The sequence below is a fragment of the Phascolarctos cinereus genome, unplaced genomic scaffold, assembly GCF_003287225.1.
Source record: "Phascolarctos cinereus isolate Bilbo 61053 unplaced genomic scaffold, phaCin_HiC Scaffold_1;HRSCAF=81, whole genome shotgun sequence".
Taxonomy (NCBI): Eukaryota; Metazoa; Chordata; class Mammalia; order Diprotodontia; family Phascolarctidae; genus Phascolarctos; species Phascolarctos cinereus.
In genome coordinates, this window is record NW_027555514.1 from 78,540,919 (window position 1) to 78,563,850 (window position 22,932).

General features: G+C 35.3%; 1 protein-coding gene across 1 annotated transcript in view; it reads left to right on the forward strand.

The window, feature by feature from the left end:
* Positions 1 to 436: 436 nt before the first annotated feature.
* ADARB2 (adenosine deaminase RNA specific B2 (inactive)) overlaps positions 437 to 22,932 on the forward strand; it is a 651,932-nt gene continuing 629,436 nt past the window's right edge. The window contains exon 1 of the mRNA XM_020990375.2: positions 437 to 881. Within this exon, the coding sequence (XP_020846034.1) occupies positions 782 to 881 (100 nt within the window). The 5' untranslated portion in view covers positions 437 to 781. The remainder of the gene's footprint in view (positions 882 to 22,932) is intronic.

Genomic DNA, 22,932 nt, shown 5'->3' on the forward strand with positions numbered 1-22,932 from the left:
TACCCCTTGAAACAATGAGCAATCTAATGAATGAACTAGTTGATAACTAGTTGGTCAGAGAAAATAGTCCCTACATCTTTAGGAGTGTCTGTAAGCATATTGTTCTGCCCATATGGTCTAAAGCAGAAAGGTTTGAAATCCCCTTTGTAGCATCCCTTCTTGTAAGCTGCCCCCTTAGGCTTCTCCCAGATAAACTAGCAGTATGTTTTTTATTCCCTACAGTGCATTTCTCCTTTCCTTTCGATCAGGTCCTAAGCATATCCGTCAGTCCAAATGGGAGCTGAGTTTGCAAGCTGACAGGGGATGGAAAGGGCTGGTGGTGCTGATGTCAGAGCCAGGAGACAGTTGTGATTGGATCTAATTAGACTTTGCAGCAGCAAATAGACAAGCTCCCTGCATGATTGGCTTCAAAGTGTCTGGTGCCAAACAACTAACAGAGGCGCAAAAAGTAGAAGCCGTGCATTTTACAGCCCTGCTAAGGGGAGGCAGACAGGACGCGAGCTGCCCAGAGCTCTTCCGAGGCTTGAGTCTCTCTACCTTTGCACAGCTCTCACGACATCGTCGGAGCATTTCAGCATGCCAGCCCAGGAGATCAGAGACACTCAGCCCAGCCGAAAACAAGTGACAGAGAACAATTAGAGAGGGGGCTCAGTTCTCAAAAGTGAGCCCGCTCCTTGATCTGCAAAGCGGAAGCAGCTGCTGGTGCTGCTGCGAGAGCAAGAAAAAGGTGAAATTCACCAAGAAAGAACTCGTCTCTGTTCCCGTCTATTGAATCCCAGCCATGGCATCTGTCTTGGGGAACAACAGAGGGTCTGGAGGGCTAAGTAGTCAACTCAAATGTAAGTCCAAGAGGAGGAGGAGAAGAAGATCAAAGAGAAAAGGTAAGGATCTCTCTCTCTCCTCAGCCCCCCAACTCTCTACTTTCCCTTTCTTCTCTCCCTTTCTCTGTTCTCTCTTCTCTTTATTTTGAAAAGCTGCGCTTTTAGAATCCAATGGGATGTGAAATATAAATATCACTTAGGAGTGCAGATAGTTTCATAAATTGCTAGAGGTCTGTGTAAGCCAAAATGATTTTTTTTTTTTTGGTGAATGTATATAGCAAACCGGGCAAGCAAAAGGCTTCTTTGACAGGAGACAGTTTTTGAAGGGGTAGAGGTAAGGATCGGGGAAGATAGGGAAGGAATGAGGGAGAAGCTTTTTCTTTCTTTTGACAAGAAGGGATCCATTTCCTCGACCAGGTACAGCAGTCCAGCTCCCATAGTACAAAGCTAGTGCTTTTTGACCCTGTCAGAGGTAACATTATCCTATGGTGGTTAATGAAAGAATAGCTTGAAACATCCCCAGTAAGAGCACTGAAATGAAATTTAGTGTCAGCTTTGCAGATCCAAATTGTCTTTGAGGAAGGAGCAGGCAAGTCATTGGCAATCACTTCCCCTAAACAGTCTAATAGTTTTCACTTAGAAGCGTGCCACTTCAAGGCACTTACAAGGAATGCTTTGCGTGGGATGGTGGTGATATTAATGGGGATTACTCTTTCAAAGAGAAAAAATCATAACATCATGTTAGTGGCCAAACAAGATGTAAAGGGGGTGGGTGAAGGAGGGGGGAGATCAGTTTGATGACAGGTTGCCGCTGGCAAACTGTCATGGGGCTGCCTCATTATGAATATTTCTGGAGCTCAAGTAGATAAAGTTAGTCAATGCCATCATAGACACATACCGCTTCTAAAGAGGGCTGTTGGTATAAAATTAACATTTGCTCTAATAGAAGAAGCAGTGTTCTTGTATGCTATTGCAGCCTGTGAGCACAGGATAGGCAGATGAAAAGCTTCTTCTAAGGCTGCCCTACTCTCTCCCACAGAGAGGATCTCATGTCATTGTCAGTTGCTTATTGTCCATCTAGAGAGAAAAGTTGAACTGGTGCATACATTTTGAAATTGAAGACTTTGGAGATGAGCAAATTTAGTGCTAGAAAGAATAGCCAGGAAGATACAACTAATATTCTCTCTTTGCCCCTCCCATTTGAAAGCTATTCATAGAGAATGTATTATTAGATATGGTTAGAATAGGAAATCCCTGTTCACTGCTAATTTTTATCCTTCCAAATGCCTAAGATAAGTTTCTGTCACACCATCAACCTCACTGCTTTTTAACAGCTCACAAATCCCTTATTGCCTCTTCTAGTAATGGAAATTAACCATACAGTTTGAAACCACAAATGTCAATATCCCAGGCAAGCACTCAGTAGGACTGCATGTCAAAAATAATAGTGATAAGTATAGCATAATAACTTTCTGAAATGACTTTAAACTCCACTTTCAAAGCAAAAAGTACCTGGCACCTCTTATTTTGTCCTTGGGTTGTTAAAATGGGTGCTGCATAATGTCACTTGGCAATTTAGAATATTCCATTTTGAAATAGACTTTTATGCCCTTTACAAAGACAACAATACTAAGCAGTGACATCAGCATGAGTAAAACAAGATTTGGGCTTGGATGGAACTTACAGAAGAGAAAATAAACATACTCTTGTAGGTTTGCATTCTTGTGTATCTTCGTGGATATATTCTAATTAGTGTTTCATATTATGAAAAACTTAAGTAGATTTTGAGAAATATTTTAATAAAAGTATTAAATAACCATACTAAATCTAAACCTAAAAGAAAAATAATTTTATTTGAAAGGGAGCTTTCGCCACTTCACCCCTAAAATGTAATTTCTTCTAATTCCACTTGGAAAATATTTCTATTTCAGGACACCTACTTTGGGGGATAAGGGAACATGAACTTGAACAATTTTTATTTGCCATTAACTTGGTGATAGGGCAATCGTTGTTAAAGAATTTCATATAACAGAGGCTTCCATGCTTTTAAAATTTTTACATATACCTAGATACGTTGCTCACCATCTTCTTCTTATTCTTATTCTTAGCCAATAATTCAAGAGGAAAAAGTGATCAGGTAGAGGGTAGTTTCTGCATATAGGTGAGTCTTTTGCTGAAATCTTCTACAGTGTTTTATTGCAGGGATCCTCATGTGGGAGTCAGAATAATATTATAAGGTTTTTTATGGGGGAAAATCAACTGAAATTGAGAATTGAGAAGTAAAATAATATTCTATGATATACAGAAGGGAAATCTCCCTTCATTTCATGGAATATGTGAGTTTGTGATGCCTAAATGTTTAAGCCACTTGATTTTTCTCATATAAAGAACAATGGTTGTCTGGATATTCAAATTAAATTACATTCCTAGTGTAAATTACCTTTTGCCAAAATAACCTAAATTTTAACATTTATCTAATATTAAAATATTGTACCTGTTGATAAACACTAAAATTCACCTCATTATGAAATATTTTTATAAAGACCTATGTAGCAAATAAACTGATCACTGCATTGAAAAATAAAGGTTTTTAGTTTGGAGAAAAAGCACATCCAGAACAAATATGGACTACTTGAATAGCAGGTTCCTTTTTATGTCAATTGCACAAAAAATCCTTAATAAAAATCCTTTTTTAAAAAAGTTAAACTTTTTTCATTCATTAATAGGTAATACTATCACTTTTCCATCTCCATAATTTAAATATCTCTTCATTCTTAAGTGCTGTATACATATAATTATATATGCACATATATATGTGTATATATATGTATGTATGTATATATATATATATATATATATATATATATATATATATCTCCATGTGATAGGAAATGATATAGATTTCTTTGGAATAGTTACATTTCAAATCAGCATGTTACTTAGGAATAAATAAAGAAAAAAACTAAATATATCTTAAGGTGACTTTGGGAAAATAAATTTCAGACCCCTCAATTATTAACTCTGAGCAATATTCTGCTTTTCAAAAAAAAAATAAGCGCTTTGCTTGCTATCACTAATATCTTTTTATGATCTTATTTTGGAGTTGAAACTGGTCTTAAAAATACCGTAGGGACTATAGGGACAACTGCCATTCTTTCTCTGAACATTAAAATTTTAAAATTGACATTTACATAAGAGAAAAACAATAAATTGAAATAAAACTATAGAAAGAAGAAAGGAAGACAGACATATGAATTAGAGTGTACTCATATCCCAGTGGACCAAAGGTTAAATATAGTCTTTACTCTGACTTTTCTCTATTCTTGGGGTTTCGAGAAACAGGAACACTTCTGATTTGGGGAATATTTCACTGTTAGTTATCTATCAGCAAATATCCACACAGTTCAGATCTCTCTGAGAGTACAGAGTTTTCACTTATTTTACACCACTTGTTAGAAGTGTCCTAGAAAATTGTCCTTCGCTAAAGCTGAATTGTTTGCTTGTATGGGATCTAAATACAATTATTCACTTAAGTGATCCAATAAGTAAATATGTGTAAGGTAGGACCCTTAACTCCTAATTAGAACAGTTTAACCTACTTGTGTAAAATTACAGTAGCTGTATTAAAATTCAGAATATCAATGTCACCACATGTCATCTTCAAGTAATTGTCCATTAGTCACTTTTCTGATCATTAAGGTTTCTTGTTGCCCTGTAACAACTTTAGGGAAATGCATTTTCTGGAACGTTTAAATCCATTTTGTTCATTAGTGGACTATACATATTACCAGAACCGTTGCATATATTTGTTTACAAAAAGAAGGCATTTCTTAGCCTGAAATAAACTCTGTAATTGCTTGGATTTCATTCTGTCCTGCATGAACTGGTATAAGAAGTGAAAAGAATGGAGGATTGGTGGGGAAAGAGTAAATGTTTGTTTTGTCACCAAAATGGTTGAAAAGAATGGTTGAAAATGTATTAAAAACTGAGATAGCTCTATGTGAAGACACAGAGGAAACAGATGAGTTTTTAACATGTTAATCATCATAAACTGAGAGGTAAAAAGAAAGCTTTCAAGATCAGTCTTGGGTGTGGTATAAATATGTACTTGCTAACTATAATTGAAATCAGGCAGTTGCATGTGACATTTCTTTCTCTGCAATACTTGACAGCAATGCAACTAACTCCAAGGGCTTTCATGCTGCTTCAGAGTTACTGGTCACATGTGCTTTTAGGAAATTAAAATGAATTTTGAAAACACCAGTACAAGTACCTGTAAAATATATATATATATATATATATATATATATATATATATATGAAAGAAGAGAAACTGGGAGAAAGTGATGGAGAAACAGAACAGGTTTCCAAAGCTGTGGGATGCTAATAGGAAAAAAAAAAGTTGACAAAATGCACAAAATAAGTAGAGCAGATGGGTAACAGAGGCAAGATTATTGTGAAATGAAATTCCATGAAAAATTAATGAAATAGAAAGATTGTGGTAAGGATGAAGGTAGAAAGCTACCAGGGCTTTTCATCTTCCTGCAATGCCAAAGTAATAAATGAACGTGTTTCATCTTGGCTGGTTCAGGGACACAACTCCTTCCTCACGACAGGCTTGTGTCATCGTGTTTCAAGATGCTCTCTGCTTATCTCATTCTCTGACAGCTCAAGAGGAAGGACTGGATTTGGTGATAAAATGTAATTGATTAAACCTTTAGCCATAATCTAATTTTGTAGGAATTTTTTTTAAACTGCCTCTTCCTTTGTTGTTGTTGTTGTATTTTATTATTACCTCCAATTTTTAGTGATCCATGTAAGGACAGCAATTTGAGATTGCATCAAGGGCATTAGCTACGATGACTGAATTTAAATATAGAATAAAAATATTGAATTCATGAGGCTATATCTAAATAGTGGAGGATGAGGTTATAGTAGTGATGTTTTCCTAGCAACAGCATCTATGGAAGGTTGGGATGACAAAACATTTGGTTTTTATGCGATTTGGGGAAATGATTTTCTCTCTGATTAAAACATGCAATGTTCAATTAACTCCAAATTTGCAACATACAGTTAGTTATTAAGTTAGGTGGACATTTAAGTAATAAGCAAGTTTGCCCCATACATATCTTTTTGAGCTACTAGGAATTAAAGATCAGCATTTTGTCTTTTGAGCATGAACATTTTAGATCTATTTCTACAAACAGGAAATAAATCTACTTCTGTTTGACTATCAACTACTTAAAATTAAACCTTCCTAAATAGAAAATGGTTAGGAAAATTTTGCCCACAAAGTCTTTTTTTGTAGCATATTCAGAAACATCTAAAGCTCTATATGCCAGTTAACATCAAGAAAAATTTAATCCCCTTTATGAGAGCCCTTTTCAAGACTGATAAACTAAATGGGAAAACTGAAATCACCTAATGAAATAGCAAAAGCATTAGCATTTTTATACTATTTGCTCTGTCTTACCACTTCTTAGATTTATATATGATATGAATAGAAATAGCAGTACAACTCTGTAAATGATGTCCACAACTTTGAACTCTCAGAGCACTCCTATTCAATGTTGTATACAATTACCAAGTGTGACTAATCGAAATGAAATTTACCACTAAATTCACCTTTGCAGATATTTTCTTGAATATGGAAATTTGTATATTTTTTTCAAAGACATGCTGTGCAGTTAAATTCATGTCAGTCCACATAAAAAAATCACAAAAAAACCCAACATAATTCTTTAATTAAAATAACACAATTTCCAACAATAGCTCTAAATAGATAGGAGAGAGATAATAGATTGGAAGAGAGATATCTAAACATTTTAAAGTTTCATTGTACTTTTTAGCATTTGAAATAGTACCTTTTATTTTTCATAATTTTATCCATAACTATAATCTATTCATAAATAAATGCATTTTTATCTTGTTATCCAGTAATCCTTGTACTCAGGTTAGGAGTTATGACTGTCTAATTATTCTAACTCAGAACACCCAAATATAATGTCTCAAATATTTAGAATGCATTCTTTTTAAAGTGCTGGCAGTGCAGTCCTGAAATTGGAACCTAGATGTATCCTTTGCTAATTTACAAATGAGCCAGATAATGTCCCCACAATGTGTACCTAGGTATGAAAGTGACATTGGAATTAGCATGTTTGCTTCTGTTAAAAAAAAAAAAAACAACAGAAACATTGTTTGTCAGAAATGTCATTTGGTTATTTGCAAAAACAATAGCACTTTGCTAATGAAACAATAAATATTAGAAAGTTAAATGTTTCTTAGAGTATAATTCCTTCATGTTACCATTTCTGAATTTGCCCATTTTTATTCCAACCCAAAGGACAGAGTACTTAGTAACAAATCAAGTCCTCAATATTATCCTTTTAATGTAGAATAAGAAATAAGTTTCTTTTGTGTGTTATCCATAAATGTATGTTAATTCTCATTAAAATTATTTTTGAATGACATAACTACTGATAGTTGATATAAGTTATCAAAGCAAGTACATGAATGAAATGCATCTCCCTTTATATTAAGAAAAGTATTATTCTAACTTAAAATGTTAAACTTATAAATGTACACAGATTTGGGTATGAAAAAAATTGCTCACATAAAATCAGCTTTTATTTTGGGCTTTTTCATAGAAGATACACATGTTATTGGTTTTAAGACTCTGAAATTTTTTTGAAGGATCATTTATTTGGGGCTGAAATTTCAAAGATTTGCTACTTGTGCACATCTAAACCTGAAAGACTGAAGGTGATTTCATTGAGCTATTTCCATTGCAGAGAAAGCAATTAGGGCAGTCATGTTTTGTGTAACTGCTAATTCAACAAAAAACATGAATATTCAAGGTAGACAAAATTTCCATCAAGAAAGTCCATCTACTTTTCTGCAACTAATGTGATCAAAACCTCCCATGGATTTTATTGAACGCTTGTTTAAACAGAAATCCAGTAGTGCAGATATAAAGCCAAAATAAGATTTTTTAAAGTAACTGGTTTCTTTCACATTATACCTTTAACTTGAACTTCATTATATGCATCAAGCTAGGAAGCTTTAAAACCGAGCAAACCAATATCCAGTTTTAAAGATTATATTTACCCTTATAAATTAGATCAGAGGTGTTTTCTACATTTTTGTTTTGCCACTTAGGATAATAGCATAATAATATACTTCAAAAAACAAAACCCCCTATTATACAGAATGAAAAAGAAACATCTGCCACAGCGGTCATTATTGTAATATGATGAATGCCATAATTAGATCGTAGCATGCTTTTTCAGTTTTTTTCTTGTCTACAAAAAGCATAAATGATCCTTTAAACATCTTAACTGCAAATTCTCTCCTTAGTGCAACTCCCTATTGCAAACTTTATAGATTTAAATAATCTCTACCCCACCATTTATTTGTGACTCTTACTTCCAGTAGCTGATTGAGAGAAAATCTTATTTATCATTTTCTAATGCTTTATATGCCTTCCCAAATAAAGTACATCATGCAGAACTGGGGCAAAACTATTTTCTCAATCGAGAATACAACTGCACTGGTCCAAAATGTCAACAAAACACAAATCCCTTCTTGTTAGGCAAAACTGTGATGTTTCTTTTTTAAGGAAGAGGCTTTTTAGAGTGAGAAGGTTTTCCTAGACATGAAGCAACTATATCAAAAGCCTATTTTTATTAATCTGAATCAATCAAAAGTTTGCAGTTTTCCCCCCTAAAATAAAAACTGCATCAGATAATTGGAACAGCACTTGGGAAAATGCAAATTTGACAAACACTGGAAAAAAAAAAAACAGAAAAATACTTGTGACCTCCTCTCAACCCTGAATCTGGTTGGGCTCACTCATCCCTATCTACAGCAGATGCCATATATGCATTTGGTTTGCCGCTGTGAAAATAGATGTGTCCTTAAAAGAAATACCCTCTTACTTTATACCAGACAGTTCTTGGGCCAAGATATTGAAAAACAAACTGCATGTAAGCTCAGATTCTATCCTCTTGGAATAATCCTAAAAGACAACTTTTTTTTTCTTTTCTTCTGTGATTTGGGGCCTGGCGGTAGCATGATGTAAAATAATATCTTTCACTTTTTCTGATATAGTGAAAAGCTGAAATGTGTCTATGTTAACAATGCACATGAAAACTGTTTTCCTCTGGTCCAACTCTAAATACAAACATTGACGCTGAAAAGCTCCTACTCCATTCATCAGAGTATCCACATTCAGTTCTGGTAGTGACTAGCTCTCCAGAACATACCAGGCAGAGAGAAATAAATGCAAATCACCCTATACTCTCCTACACTTCGAACTGATAAGAAATAATTTAGAAACTATGACCTGCTTATAGCTCCAGGTTTAGAAGGAGAATAATGGGACAATCACTTTTGTAACACCCAAACAGAGGAACATGGGGAATAGACTAACTTTGATATCCTTTTGACAGGTGCTATGTTAAGAAAAAAATAGTGTCAAATATAAAAGCATAGGTTAACTGTATGGGTAATGTGTTCCTGCAACATACTCACCATTTTCCTTTCTCAGGTGCTAAAGAGGAATGTGCACACAGCATTGATTGAAATTGAGGCAGATTTACTTGTTAAGTAGACGTTTAGAAGTGTAAGGTTATTCGTTTAAAGGGTCTGAAAACCTACAAGTCTTCTGCTAATTTTGTGTAATCACTGTTTTGTTTTCATTCAAATTTCATTTGGAAAAAAAAATTAAGTCATGCCTCTGGATCTATAATTTGTAGAATCTGTGCTAAATGTAATTCATTGCCATTTTTGCCTTCATATGTTTTTATCCAGGTGCCTAGTTGGCTAAGCGTTCAAATACAGATTGTGTGGATGAGGAAGACATATTCCAGTTTCATTTCATCTCACTGTTCTATATTTAGGAGGCAAGTGCATAAGGCTGTCTTGGGAGTGAGAAAAACTAGGGTTCAAGTCTTGTATCTAACACATAACAACGAAGTTATCATCATCAAGTTACTGAACCTCTAAAACTATTAAATTACAGATGAGTTGCAGAATTTTATCAGGAGAGGGAGTTTCCATACAGAGAGTTCTATATAAATTGACAAAATCAGGTCTGTACACACCCCTCCCCCAAACAAAATTATATACATAGGTGTATGGGTTTTTATTGAAGTTCCCTTCTCTAACACTAGTTAGCAAGCTTTTAAATTGGAACAATCTACTAAGTACAATATGGAATAATACCTAAGAAGAGACTTTTAGAATACAATTTTTAAAAATAGAAAAACTTGTGAGAATGGACACAACACTAACTTCTAGTGAAAACGACTTGGGTTTCTGATATTTGTCTTAATGAAAATGGTTGGAGTTATTTGTTCCTTATTTTGTTTATATTTTTAAAGCCACACAAGCATCCTTCTTCGGAGGTCTCCCCAAGTAAGGGCTCCTTGAACAGTAACTGTGTTTTTGTTGTTGTTTAAGGTAGCTTAAAAAAAAACTACGCTTTTTGACTTGCTTTTGGATAGAGGAGGATAAACCCAAATAGTCTTGAAAACTTTCAGTGGACAGAAGAAAAAAAAATAAAAGAAAGCCAATATTATTAGAGACAGGGTAGCCGGGGCAGATGGAGAGGAAAAGGAAAAGGAAAGGGGAAAGAGTGAAAGGGAGAAAGGGAGGATAGAGAAAGGGGAAAGAAAAGGGAAAAGAAAGAGGGATATAGAGAGGAAAGGAGAAGATTGGGGAGAGGAAGAGACAGAGAAACAGAATTTCATAGCAAATTCTGACAGGATTTGAACACCTCTTTCGTTTAGGGAGAGAGAGAAAAAAAATCTGCTTTGTGATTCTTTACATCCTATCCAATTCAAATCCTACTCTTTATTTGCAACTTTGCCTTAAAAGATTTTCTGATTGTGAAGACAGATATGGAGTTGATACTCAGTGTCAATTACTAGGAGGGATGGAGTGGATAAAACGCAACCACCGGTCTTGCCAATTGTCCATACTTTCCTATATTCTTCTCTAATTCTTTCATTTGTCTAAATTTTATCTCCCTCACTAGGATATAAGTTCCTCAAGGACAGGAAAAGATTTCTTTTTTTAACCTCTTACAGCCCCTAGGATTGTACTAGGCATAGAGTAGGCACTTATTAAATAGGAATTAAATCCTCTTTGGGAGATAAGATTTAGCCACATAATCATGAGTATCTTTCCAACCTCATCATACATTATCCCCCTTCCCTCACTCAACAATCCAGCCAAATTACCTTCTCTCTGTTCTTTACAAAGGGCACCCCAAGATCCTTTCCCATGCCTTTGAACTGGACATCTCTCATTCTTGAAGAATTGTTCACTTCTTCCTCATAGAATTCTTATTTACTTTCAAGAGGCAGTTCCAAGCAAACTGTAGCCCCCAAGACAACTAGTTCCCTCTCTCATTAATCACCTTGCATTTAACTTTTTAATATGTATATTCCTTTTACATTTACATTGCATACACTCATATAGAGTCCTTTTTTGTCTCTTCTGTTAGACTGTAAGCTCGAGAATAGGGATTGTTTCATTCTTTGTATCTTCAGCACCTAGCATAATGTCTGGTACTTAAGTAGTAGGCACTTAAATTATTGTTGATTGATGCACATGCAACAATTCAGTAGCGACAAGAAGATGTATAGTTTGGTGATAAGACGTGTAGTAAATATTTTGTTCACCCATCTCAGTTCAAAAACAGTGAGATTATGTTGGGAAACATTTCAGTATGGAAGCATGGTGCTACCCATTAGCCTCACTGGTCCACATTTTATCTTCGTGTAAAACCAGTGGTTTGAATTGGATGACTTTTAAGATTTCTTCTAGGTCTAAAATCTATTATTTTTTACATAATTGAAATTAAACAACACCATGGTATGTACATATAATCTATTAATTTTCCTTTGGCCGGTGTCTCACAATGTTTGTTTCCTAACTGGCATTTCTAACCACCTTGTTTGATTTAGACTATATCCTCCTAGAAAGCAATATTTGTCTAAATTAGTGTGGGTATTTTTGGGGGGTGGGGAGGAGGGACAGGTGATGTGGAAGTCCAGACCTATCATTTCATCAATATAGGAACACCACATGTGGAAACTTCTTCTCCTGATGTTCGTAGGCAATTTTTCTAAAATTTATAGTCTTAGAGAGTTGTTTGGGGAGTGGAAATAGAATTTAAATAACTTATGTGATTCAGAGTCAGGACTCCAGTTCTGGTCTTCTTGTCTCCAAGGCTGGAACCCTGTCCACTAGGCCTTGATTCCCCTTATCTTAATCAAAGTTAAGGACCAAAGATAACAATGAAGTTCTGAAAGAGCTTCTAAAATATTTGCCTTGGGTCTACTATAGCAATAAAATAGATCTCACTCTTTCTCTCCCAAAAGGTTCACAGAGCATCATCAGTCCCTTGTTGCTCTTCCTAAGTACTCCAAGTATAATGATTTTATTTTTTTCTGAAAAATTCTATTCTCACCTCCTATGTGAGGTATTTTAAAATTCTTTTTTGGTCTCCATAAAGTTAAGGACAAAGATGTTTCTGTGTAATGGAAGTTCAGCCAAATGATGTAAGTTAAATGACTAGCATCCTGGATATTTTTACTTTATACATTTTTTTTTCAATCAGGGAAAGGATACCCATCTTGCAGAGCTTCTAAAATAGGATGGATGCCCATCTGTGACTGACTGAATACCTGGAGATATTAGAGAGCTTCTCACATTTCCTTCTATAGCTCTTTGATTCTATGAACTGATGCCTTCAAGGGAAGGTCAATAGAGACCTTTTGATACTCAATGCACTAATCCTTAATTACAAAGGTAAAAACTCTTGTAGGTTTATGGGAAATCTTTTTCCTCTCCCCTTGCCTAGAACATTAGCACCATACTTAGTTCTTGATCTTCGCATTCAGCTATCCAAGGACTGCTTCGGCATTTCAGAATATGAATCTGGAGATCCAAAGATGAAAGAAGCATTTTTGGTTGATCACATCTACGTCTACAATATGATTTGTATGGAGAGTTCCCTCTACAAAGAATTGCAACTCATCTTTGATTTTTATTCTTAGAGAATGATTTAGTTTAATTTTGACTTAACCACTAAGGGATTAAGTAATTTTGTCCATGGTCATATGGCTAGCATGTATAAAAGAGTGATCTTGAATCAGGTCTTCCTGACTATAAAGGCATTTCTACAACCACTACATCACAGGGACTCTCATAAATAGGATTTCCAGCAACTAGACAAGATACACACTTTAACCAGGTAAAAGTGAGATGATGTTTGCCAGAACACATAATAAAATAGTCTTTTTTTTAATGGATGAGAAGTTTGGCCTATTTTCTTATGATTCCAGTAGCTGTCAGCAAAAACCAAATAAATTACACATAAACTTTACAATAGAACAAAATGCCTTTAGCAAAGTAACTATAAAGGGAAAAACTGAATTGATCAAGGAACAGTTCACATAATGGTAGGTAGACCTTCTAGATGGTAAATTTATATACAAAACCTTGAAAATTTAGACAAAGGTAGAATGTTATATCATGGCCAAAATTAATTAAATTGGAACATTGCTACTTTATATAAGGCAAAAATATTTGTTTGTAAAGGAAAACAGTTACAAGGGGACAAGGGCCCTGTCTTGGACCCAAGACAATGTTTCACGTGTCTAAAAGTAGTAGTGACAGAGTAAATACTCCTATCACTGTATTTATCTATTCCTTTTGTGTTAATGGTATATAGCTTAGATACTATGTGGAAGATAGACAAAAAGAAGTGCACAAGAGAAGACTGAATGCTTAGAATCTACATATGGATGGAAAGACTACCCACATGAATGAGATAATGAAGACAATTAGATATCAAAGCATAAGTCAATGTTGAATTACATCTTCCTGGACAGCAGCTGTAACCTCCAAAGCATTTCCTTTCTCTGCAAATTACCATAGCCATTATCAGTTTGTCAACACAATGAACTGACAAGTCTTCTGAAGCCTTCAACTAGGAATAACTCAACATCTCCCTCCTGAAGGTATATAGCATTCTTAATATTTTAATATTTAATATACTTCTTACAAGGTACAATACCTACGTGTATAGTTCCTATATTACTTACATAAACATTATGGTCAGTAGAATACCAGATAAAGAAGCAAGGACTTGTGAACATAATTGCTAAAAGATTTTTCCAACAAAACTGAACATGCCCACACCAACAGAGCAAAATTAGTATGGGCTGTGGGGCCCTAATACGCAAGGTTTCATCAAAGGACTTGTAGATTCCAACTAGATTCTCTAATACTAGATTCTACCAGTATGATATTCATTGCAGAAGCACAGCTATAAAATACTGTCTTAATAACAATAAAGGAATATATCTTCCACACTAAACAACAAAATTGATGAAATCTTTCTGTTTTTCCAAGGTTTTTGTTTTTTTTTCTTTTTTTTTTCTTTTTTTTTTTTGACAAATCAAAGCATTCTATGAAGCAAGGGCTTGAGAATTTAGAACATCCCACTTTAAGTTTGAGACCTCTGGACTTCTTTTACCGCTCATTCAAAGCTTTCCTTCACTGCCCAGTGAGGCAAAAGCTTTGCCTGGATTGTGGCAGATTACCTATCACTGAAACAAGAGAGCATAAGGGCAAAATGACCTATAAAAAAAAAACAGGTCCTACCCACTGAGTCGATTCTTCCCTTATACTCGTATGCCTGGTCAAAAAACCTTCAGAGGCTTTGCATATAAAGTCTGACACTATTTTTGCTGCAGTCATCTTGCCAGTGAAAGACTCACATAAGTGGCTTTTTCTGATATTTGGTATAATTTGCAGGAAGAAGCCTGATATGATGTATAAGATACAGCATGATAGAGTGGTAAGAGTGTTGGACTTGAACTCACCACGGGTTCAGATTATAGTTCAAATACTTATGTGATTGGGTTTACAAGTGAGTTTTCTCATCTGTAAAATGGAGATAATATATTTCCGAGGAGTTTTTGAAGAAATAAAGATATACATACACATTTATACATACATACATACATACATACACACATATACAAATATGTATGTATACAAATATACACATATTATACACACATCTATTATTTGTCCAGACCTATGATTTCAGGGTCAATTTCAAACTGACAGTACATATTACTGACAGGTCTTCCTGATTCTGGGGCCGGCTTACTATTCCTTACAATATGCTGACTCTCTATGTAAATGTGGAGATATTAGTACTAATCTCTAAGTATCATAAAGGAAATCTTTATTGTTAAATGTTGTAGCAAGACGCAACATAAATAATATCTTACGGTAAACATAAGCATTTGTTGTTGTTGGTTTTTTCCCTTCCTTTTTTCTCCTGTGCTTAACACAAAGCTGGGTTACTGACTCTACTATGTTCTCAGTACAATGTACAATTAAGAGATGTAAAAGAAATGTTTTAGAAAAGAAGTTTTTAGCAACCTCTTGTCTTTTATTTTAAAATATAAGTTGATATGACAAATATCTAAAGTATCAAAACCTTATCATACTATTGTATGTACTTTTGAAGAAAATTTCTATAAGCTGAATCATACTTTAAGACCAACCCATAATACAACCATATTACAATATGCCTTTAAAAGGATTCATCTGATTCATTTCCAAAGAGCATCATTTCTATCAAATGTGGATCAGCGCATTATGTGTATTTCCCTAAAACAGCTTTTCTCTCAGAAACCTTTTAAAAAAAATGTAGATTAAATTGTAATTCTGTTTCTGTCACTTAAAAGCATATTCATCAGATGAAAAGCTCAGACAATTATTTTGATAGTTTCCCTGGCAAGTTGAGTGTATGCTTGGGATTTGATAGGCCTGGGATTTGATGAACTAATCCCTAGGAATATTTTTTTTCTGGATTGTTTTCGGGTAAGTTTTGTTTTAAAATGTGATCATGTAAGAAGATTTCCAGTGTCATTTGCTCTTCACTTTTTGTTTTCTTTCCACTTCTGATTAGACGTAATAAAAACAACAAAGGCGAATATAATATCAACATAGCAGAGTATCCAGGGATCTCCTAACTTGTCTGTGAATAGATGCTAAGAGGTCCATGAATTTGGATTGGGAAAAAAAAACACATCTTTATTTTCACCAACTTTTAGTTTCCTTTTAATTCTACACACTCTATTTTATGGATTTTAAACTGTCTTAATGAGAATGACTACAGATTTCTCAATGGTTCTCAGTACGAGAATGAGAGGCCTCCCACAGGAAGTGGCACCCAGCCTTGGACAATAAAGATTATAGGAGACAGAAGAAAAGCTAAAACTTGAATCTGGGTCTTCTGACTCCAAATGCATTGTGCAGATTTAAATACCCTTTATTTAAAGAGAAATGCTTTATACACTGATGTGGTGGGAGCATTCGAATTGTAGCATTACAGAATTAGATGGGACTAAAGAGAAAATCTAGCTCTAGTTCAATCCCTCATTTTACAGAAAAAACCCTTAAATATCCCAAGAGCTTAAGTGACTTGCCCAAGACCATGCAGGCAGTGTTTTCTTTCAATGTTAAAATTATGCTTTTGCTTTGTTATTTATAATTAATGTTATTTATAACTTGTAATAATTATTTACCATCTAAATTATGCCTATAGCAATGTTAGAATGTTCAAGAAGCTTTGAGGATTTTGTAAAAAGAAATATCATAAGTAATCTATCTTACTATTTCTAAATATATAAATCTAAAAAAAGCACACTACTTTATTTGTGTAGGAATTTTGTCTTTAACCTTAAACATCACTTGCATTTTTGTTTTTATTTTGCTTTTATAAAAATGAGCTTATTAATTCAGTGGAAAGGATGACAGGTGTAGAGTAAGGATGATGATGATGATGATGGTGACGATGATGATGATGATAATTATAGTTAGAATTTATATGGTGCTTTAGGGTTTTCAAAGTATCCTGCAAATATCTCTTTCTGTCCTGGAGATAGGTGCCATTATTAGTCCTCTTTTACAATAGAAAACTGAGGCAGATAGGTTAAGTGACTTATCCAGGGTTACAAAGCTAGTAAATGTCTAAGGATAGATTTTGAAATCAGAACTTTCTGACTCCAGATCAGCACTCTTTTCACTGCACTATTAAGAGGGAAAGAGGAGACAGAAAGACAGACAGAGGCAGACAAAGAGGGAGACAGAGACAGAGGGAAAGAGAAAGCATGAATTTATTCAATGTTCCCTATGTTCCAAGTATTATGCTAAGTATCAAGCGTACAAATACAAGCCAACAGTGCAGTCTCTGACTTCAGGGAGGTTCTATTCTAATGGAAGAAGACAACACACAAAGATAATGTCAAAGCCTGGGGGTGGCAAACAGGGCTACCCCCAGAAGGTCATGGTTTAGCATTGGCTGGTTTTGCACTGACATGAAGAATTTGTTTGGTCCTTCTCTTTCTGATACATTTACATGATGCTCATCAGCCCACCTGTCTTTATATTAAAAATCAAACCCATTTTCTATTAACTTAATTCACTTTCATTTATCTTCTTTCCACCATATTTTCTAATAATTTATATCTTTTCCTCATGCTATTATTGTAATAGTTTAAATATTGTAGTAGATAACTTTGTGAGTGACATTTTGCTAAGCTTATTCTAAGTTTAAGGAATTCCAAAGCTCCTAGAAAGAACTTAAGGTATGTTCATTCATTTGTTCCTATGTTTTATTTGGTATAAGTACGATTTTGCTTTTTATTAGTTCCATTTTCTTCCTTTAAAGAGGCGTCATGGTATACAGTTAGAGTGATGAACGCAAAGTTAGGAAGAACTGATTTTGAGTACTGACTCAAATCCTATCTGTGACACCCTGGGTAAGTCACCTTATCTCTAAGCGTGGGTTTCCTCATCTGTAAAATGGGAATAATAATAGAACCTACCTCAGACTGTTATTGCGAGGATCACATGAAATATATGTAAAGTGCTTTCTAAACTTAATGCTTTATAAGCTATTTTCATATCTAAAGGGTTTCATAATGATCTAATTTTATTATATTTTTAAAATCTACATATTTTGAAGACCAAATGATAACCATTGGAATACAAATAATTGGTCCCTTTGAATTTCTTGTACTACATATGAAGCAGATGTATCTGAATTAAATAAATGCTGTCAAATTATCATACATGTGAGAGCGAATACAATAGCAATAAAAATATCCATTGCCTTGTTTCACATACTGTTCTGATTTCAATTTTAATCTTCAAGATAAGGAAAACCTAAGATTTAGATTGTTGAAACTCAGAAGCCTTCCTGGTATCCCAAAATGGAAATATCACTCATTACTCTAATAAATAGTATATACCAAAGAGCCCAGACCTCCTTTTTGTTAATGCTTTCGCAAACACCAACCTTTCAAAATTGTTCAGCTTCCACATGCAGAGATAGAAGGCACTAGTATTCTTGATTGTTTTAGGCAGAAAAGGAGGACATTAGTAGTTACCCTCCCTCCCCAATTCACCTTGGATTGGCTACTGCCTTTAAAATAGTAAATATTTTGTTATGGAAGTAATGTGGATTTGTGTGGATATGTATATGGGGAGGGGAGTTACACAAAAGACTTTAATTTTGGGGGGTGCAATTGGGGTTAAGTGACTTGTCCAGGGTCACACAGCTAGTAAGTGTCAAGTGTTTGGTCTGAGGCCAGATTTGAACTCAGGTCTTCCTGACTTCAGGGCCGGTGCTCTATCCACTGTGCCACCTTGCTGCCCCCAAAAGACTCTTAATTTTAAAAAAATTGTTAATAATTTACTGAAAAGGCTATAGGCAGACTATATTCATCTTGCCTGAGGATTGGCCTAGCTAAGTTCAGAGAGGCTTATCCCCAGGATGGCTGTGCAGTGATGGATTTTTGGACCCAGTAACTCTCTGAAGACCATTTAATAAGTAAGGGGTATGAGATGCATACAATCATAGATCATTTATTGAGCCAATAAATCCCAGAGTCATAGATTTGGAGCAAGGAAGGAACTTAGAGGTCAACTGATCTAAGCCCCCTCACTTTAGAGATGAGGAAACCAAACCCCGGAGATGCCAATGACTTGTTCAGGATCACAGCGCAAGAAGTGGCAAAGCAGGATTTGGATTAAGTCCTCTTACATCAAATCCAGTGCTCAACTCATTCTACTGTACCCTGATGAAGTTAGATGCCTGTGGGGTCACAGCATTTATAAACCTAATCTTAAAATAAATCAAAATCAGTTGCTTCAAAAATGACTCTCAGAGTGAGTGGGGGTAATGGGTAGAAGGAAAGGATTAGTACAAGTGCCTTGGGGATACCACCAAAAATACAAAATATTTCACAAATTTTGACTTATATCTTTCTTCCTCTTCTCCCTTCTCCTCCTCCTCCTCTTCTTCTTCTTCTTCTTCTTCTTCTTCTTCTTCTTCTTCTTCTTCTCTCTTCTTCTTCTCTCTCTCTCTCTCTCTCTCTCTCTCTCTCTCTCTCTCTCTCTCCTTTTTCTCTCCCCCTCCCTCCCACAGAGAAATAATAAATAAATATGAGGAAAGATTTATAGCTGGAAGAAACCTTAAAGGGCCTCTAGTCCAACCACCACATTTTATAGTTGAGGAAATTGGCCAGAAGTTAAGTAATTTACCCAAGGTCACACAGCTAGTATGCAGTAAAGCTGGTTTTGAACCCAGGTTCAAATTTTTTTTTCATTGTATAAGTTGGGGTTCTTTTCACAGAATGGAGACATGACAACATGACTACAAAAATAATGAAACATTTCCATAAATTAGATACAGTTTGCTAACTTGCCGTCAAATTTTCTACATGCTCATTTAATCTCTGTATTTGTCCTAATTAAATGAAGAATCTACTTCTGTTTAACAATTTGTGTAAATCCCTGCCCCATATATGTATTCACATAAATCCACTTATTCATTCCACAACAATATATTTACCATTTTATGTGCCAGTAGCCACTCCAAGAAGATTCCAGGTGAATTGGGGGGAGGGAGGGTGACAACTAATGGCCTCCTTTTCTGCCTAAACCATCAAGAATACTAGTGGGAGATTTCGGGAATTACTTTTTTCTGACACAGGAAGCTAGTGTTTCCTCACATTATACTAGGAGAAAAGATAATAGGGTCTTAGCTGAAGAAGAAATTTGAGTGCATGGTCAAGAAAACACTAGAAACACACTAAAACTCATGTCTCTCTAGATAAATACAACAAAAAGAGGAAATTTTCATTTATATCTAGATGTACGGCACATGTGATTAGGGCTTTTGAAAACAACTGACATATTGCTAACACTCTACACTTCAAAAGTGGTTTACAAAAATCATGATAGTGAAAAATCAATAATTCAAATTTCCGCAATTAATAGAAATAAATTATTTTTGTGGAAATTTTTCACATATTACAGAAAATCCCCCATTATACTTAATAGGTTAATAGCTATTAAAATAATATGGATATTTTATAAGCAGATTTAAATGCTTTGAAGAATAATGGAATGTCAAAGAATATTACAATATTGTCTTGCAAAGCACGCTACTTTATGCAGCGTTCAAGGAGGGTTTTTTTTTCACTTTTTTTCTACCATTAACTTGAGTGAGAATATTCCTGTCCTTGCTTGCCTCATAGGAGTTGATGTGTGCATGTGCCCTTGAGTATTTTTGGAGACAATCTGAAAAAAGCACATTGTGCTTTATCACGTTTTTGGAGCATTATTAACAAAAACAGAAAATGAATATATTCATAAGTCATATTCATAAACATACAATAATGTTTCCTATTTCTTTCAATGGCTTCATTATCTCATTAATACAACTACTGTATCTACAAGCACAAGTTTCAAACTACCATGCCTTCTCAGGCTGTGCAGTTCTTACCATAGGTCTGAAAAAAATCCCACTACAGACAATCTGCCCACTTTGTTGGAAGTCTTCCTTTCTGTATTTTTTGAACATCTGGTGAGTACCAGTCCTGAACACAAAACATCCAGTTGTTTTTCCTTGCCTTCACTTCCATGGCTTGACCACATTTTTCTCCTTGATAACATATTTTATGCCACTTTTTAACATTGGCCTTTGATTCTTCAGAGCATATGGTTCCAGCTGTTTAAAGAGTCTCTCCTCAGTTCTGGGACCCCGAATTATCACAAATATGGTAGGGCCTTTTAGGTAATCTTTATTATGTAAATATAGGCCAAGTCTCCTTTTTAGCACACACAGAACATCCAAAAGTAACAAATCCATTTGTGAAGTATATACTTAAGACAGAACAGGAAGTTAATTAACATGGGAAAATGAGCGAGCAGGTATTTTTTTTTACTCTCTCCCTTCCATTCACAAAAAAGTATGCCCACCTCTTCCAGATACTTCTAGGAAAGTACCTTGTGGAGAAACTCAAACAAGAGTGCGAAAAGTCTCTTCTGTATGGAATAGACATGAGGAGAGAACCACTTGCTCCTTAATTTCTCTCAGTTTGATCTTACCAAGGAGCCTACAAGATCGTAGGTACCACTTGGAGGCAGCTCTTCTGTCAGGCTCATAAGGATTCAGCCCAGATTCCTGAGTTAGAGAAGGATTACCCCTCACCTTATCCTTATCCTTTTCTAGCTCCCATATTCTGATTCAATCTGTGTTAAGGAATTAATCTCATAGGATTCTGAATAGGAATCACCCATTACAGCCATGACTCTATTGCACGGTATGCATGGGGAAATGTTGGCCTCCAACTAAGTCCTCTTACCTTGGCTTTTTCACCAAAGGTAGAGAGATGTATGGTTTTCGAAAGGGCAGCTAGGTAGTATAGTGGATAGACCACCAGGCCTGGGGATAGGCAACTCATCTTCCTGAATTCAAATCTGGCCTCAGACACATACTAGCTATGTGACCCTGGGCAAATCACTTAACTCTGTTTTCTCATCTGTAACTTCAGTTTTCTCAACTGTAAAATGAGCTGGAGAAGGAAATGGCAAACCACTCCAGTATCATTGCCAAAAAAACAAAACAAAGCAAAAAACCCAAGTGAGGTCACAAAGAATCAGACAAGATGAAAACCACAAAACAACAACAGTAGTTTTCAAATGGTGCATAAGCATAGCCTCATTCATAATGGGAGTGACATGTTTATTAACAAATGTTCAACAGAAAACACTTGCATACCAACTATTACATGTGGATCATTTGCCTTTGTCTCCCAGCTTTCATTCCTCCAATAGTTCATTTGTAATGCCTTCCTCTCCCCTACCTTTTTTTCCCCCCAGATCAGATGCTTCCCTTCTTCAGAGCATTTATAAAGACTCACCTCTTCTAAAACTAAAGCCACTCAACTGTGGCCATTTTAGTAATCTAGTAATAGTGCCCATCTGTGAATAATTACATACTAAGAGCACCGTGTATTTGGTATTTCTTATTGTATGTTACACATCTTCTTATGTAATTATTCAATACCCTTCCACTCTCCATACCCAATCTCCCCATTATCCATTTCTCATTAGGTTGTAAGCTTCTTAAAGGTGGGAAGCCTATCTATTGTTCTGTTGAAAACAGTTAATACTGGTTTGTGCATTTTTAAGTGCCCTTTCAATAAATGCTGCTAGATATATAGATATCTATAGACAGACACACATACCCTTTAATCCAAATGTCACCCAAAAGAGTAAGTTTGGCTTTGGCATCTTCTGGCTTCACCTTTCAAAATTTTGTCATCTCTTCATCCCTTACTTGGCCCAGATCCCCACACTTCCAAATTTGCCTCCCAGTCTCCAATTATGCCTGCCTCATTTTCTCTAGACTTACCTCTCCCATAATGTACATCCCTGTTCCCCACATCTCCAGTATACAGACATATACTTGCTAGCTGACAGTTGAAAGCATCTAATAATCTAACTTGGGGCTGGGGAAACTGTGGCTTCTAGGTCCTCAAGTGCAGCCCTTTGACTGAATCAAAACTTCACAGAACAAATCCCCTTATTAAAAGAATTTTTTCTGTAAAACTTGGACTCAGTTAAAAGGCTGCACCCAAGGACCTAGAAAGCCACAGGTTCCCCACCCCTGGTCTAACTCATTCTGAAGTGCTGATTACCAATAAGGGCATTATGTCTT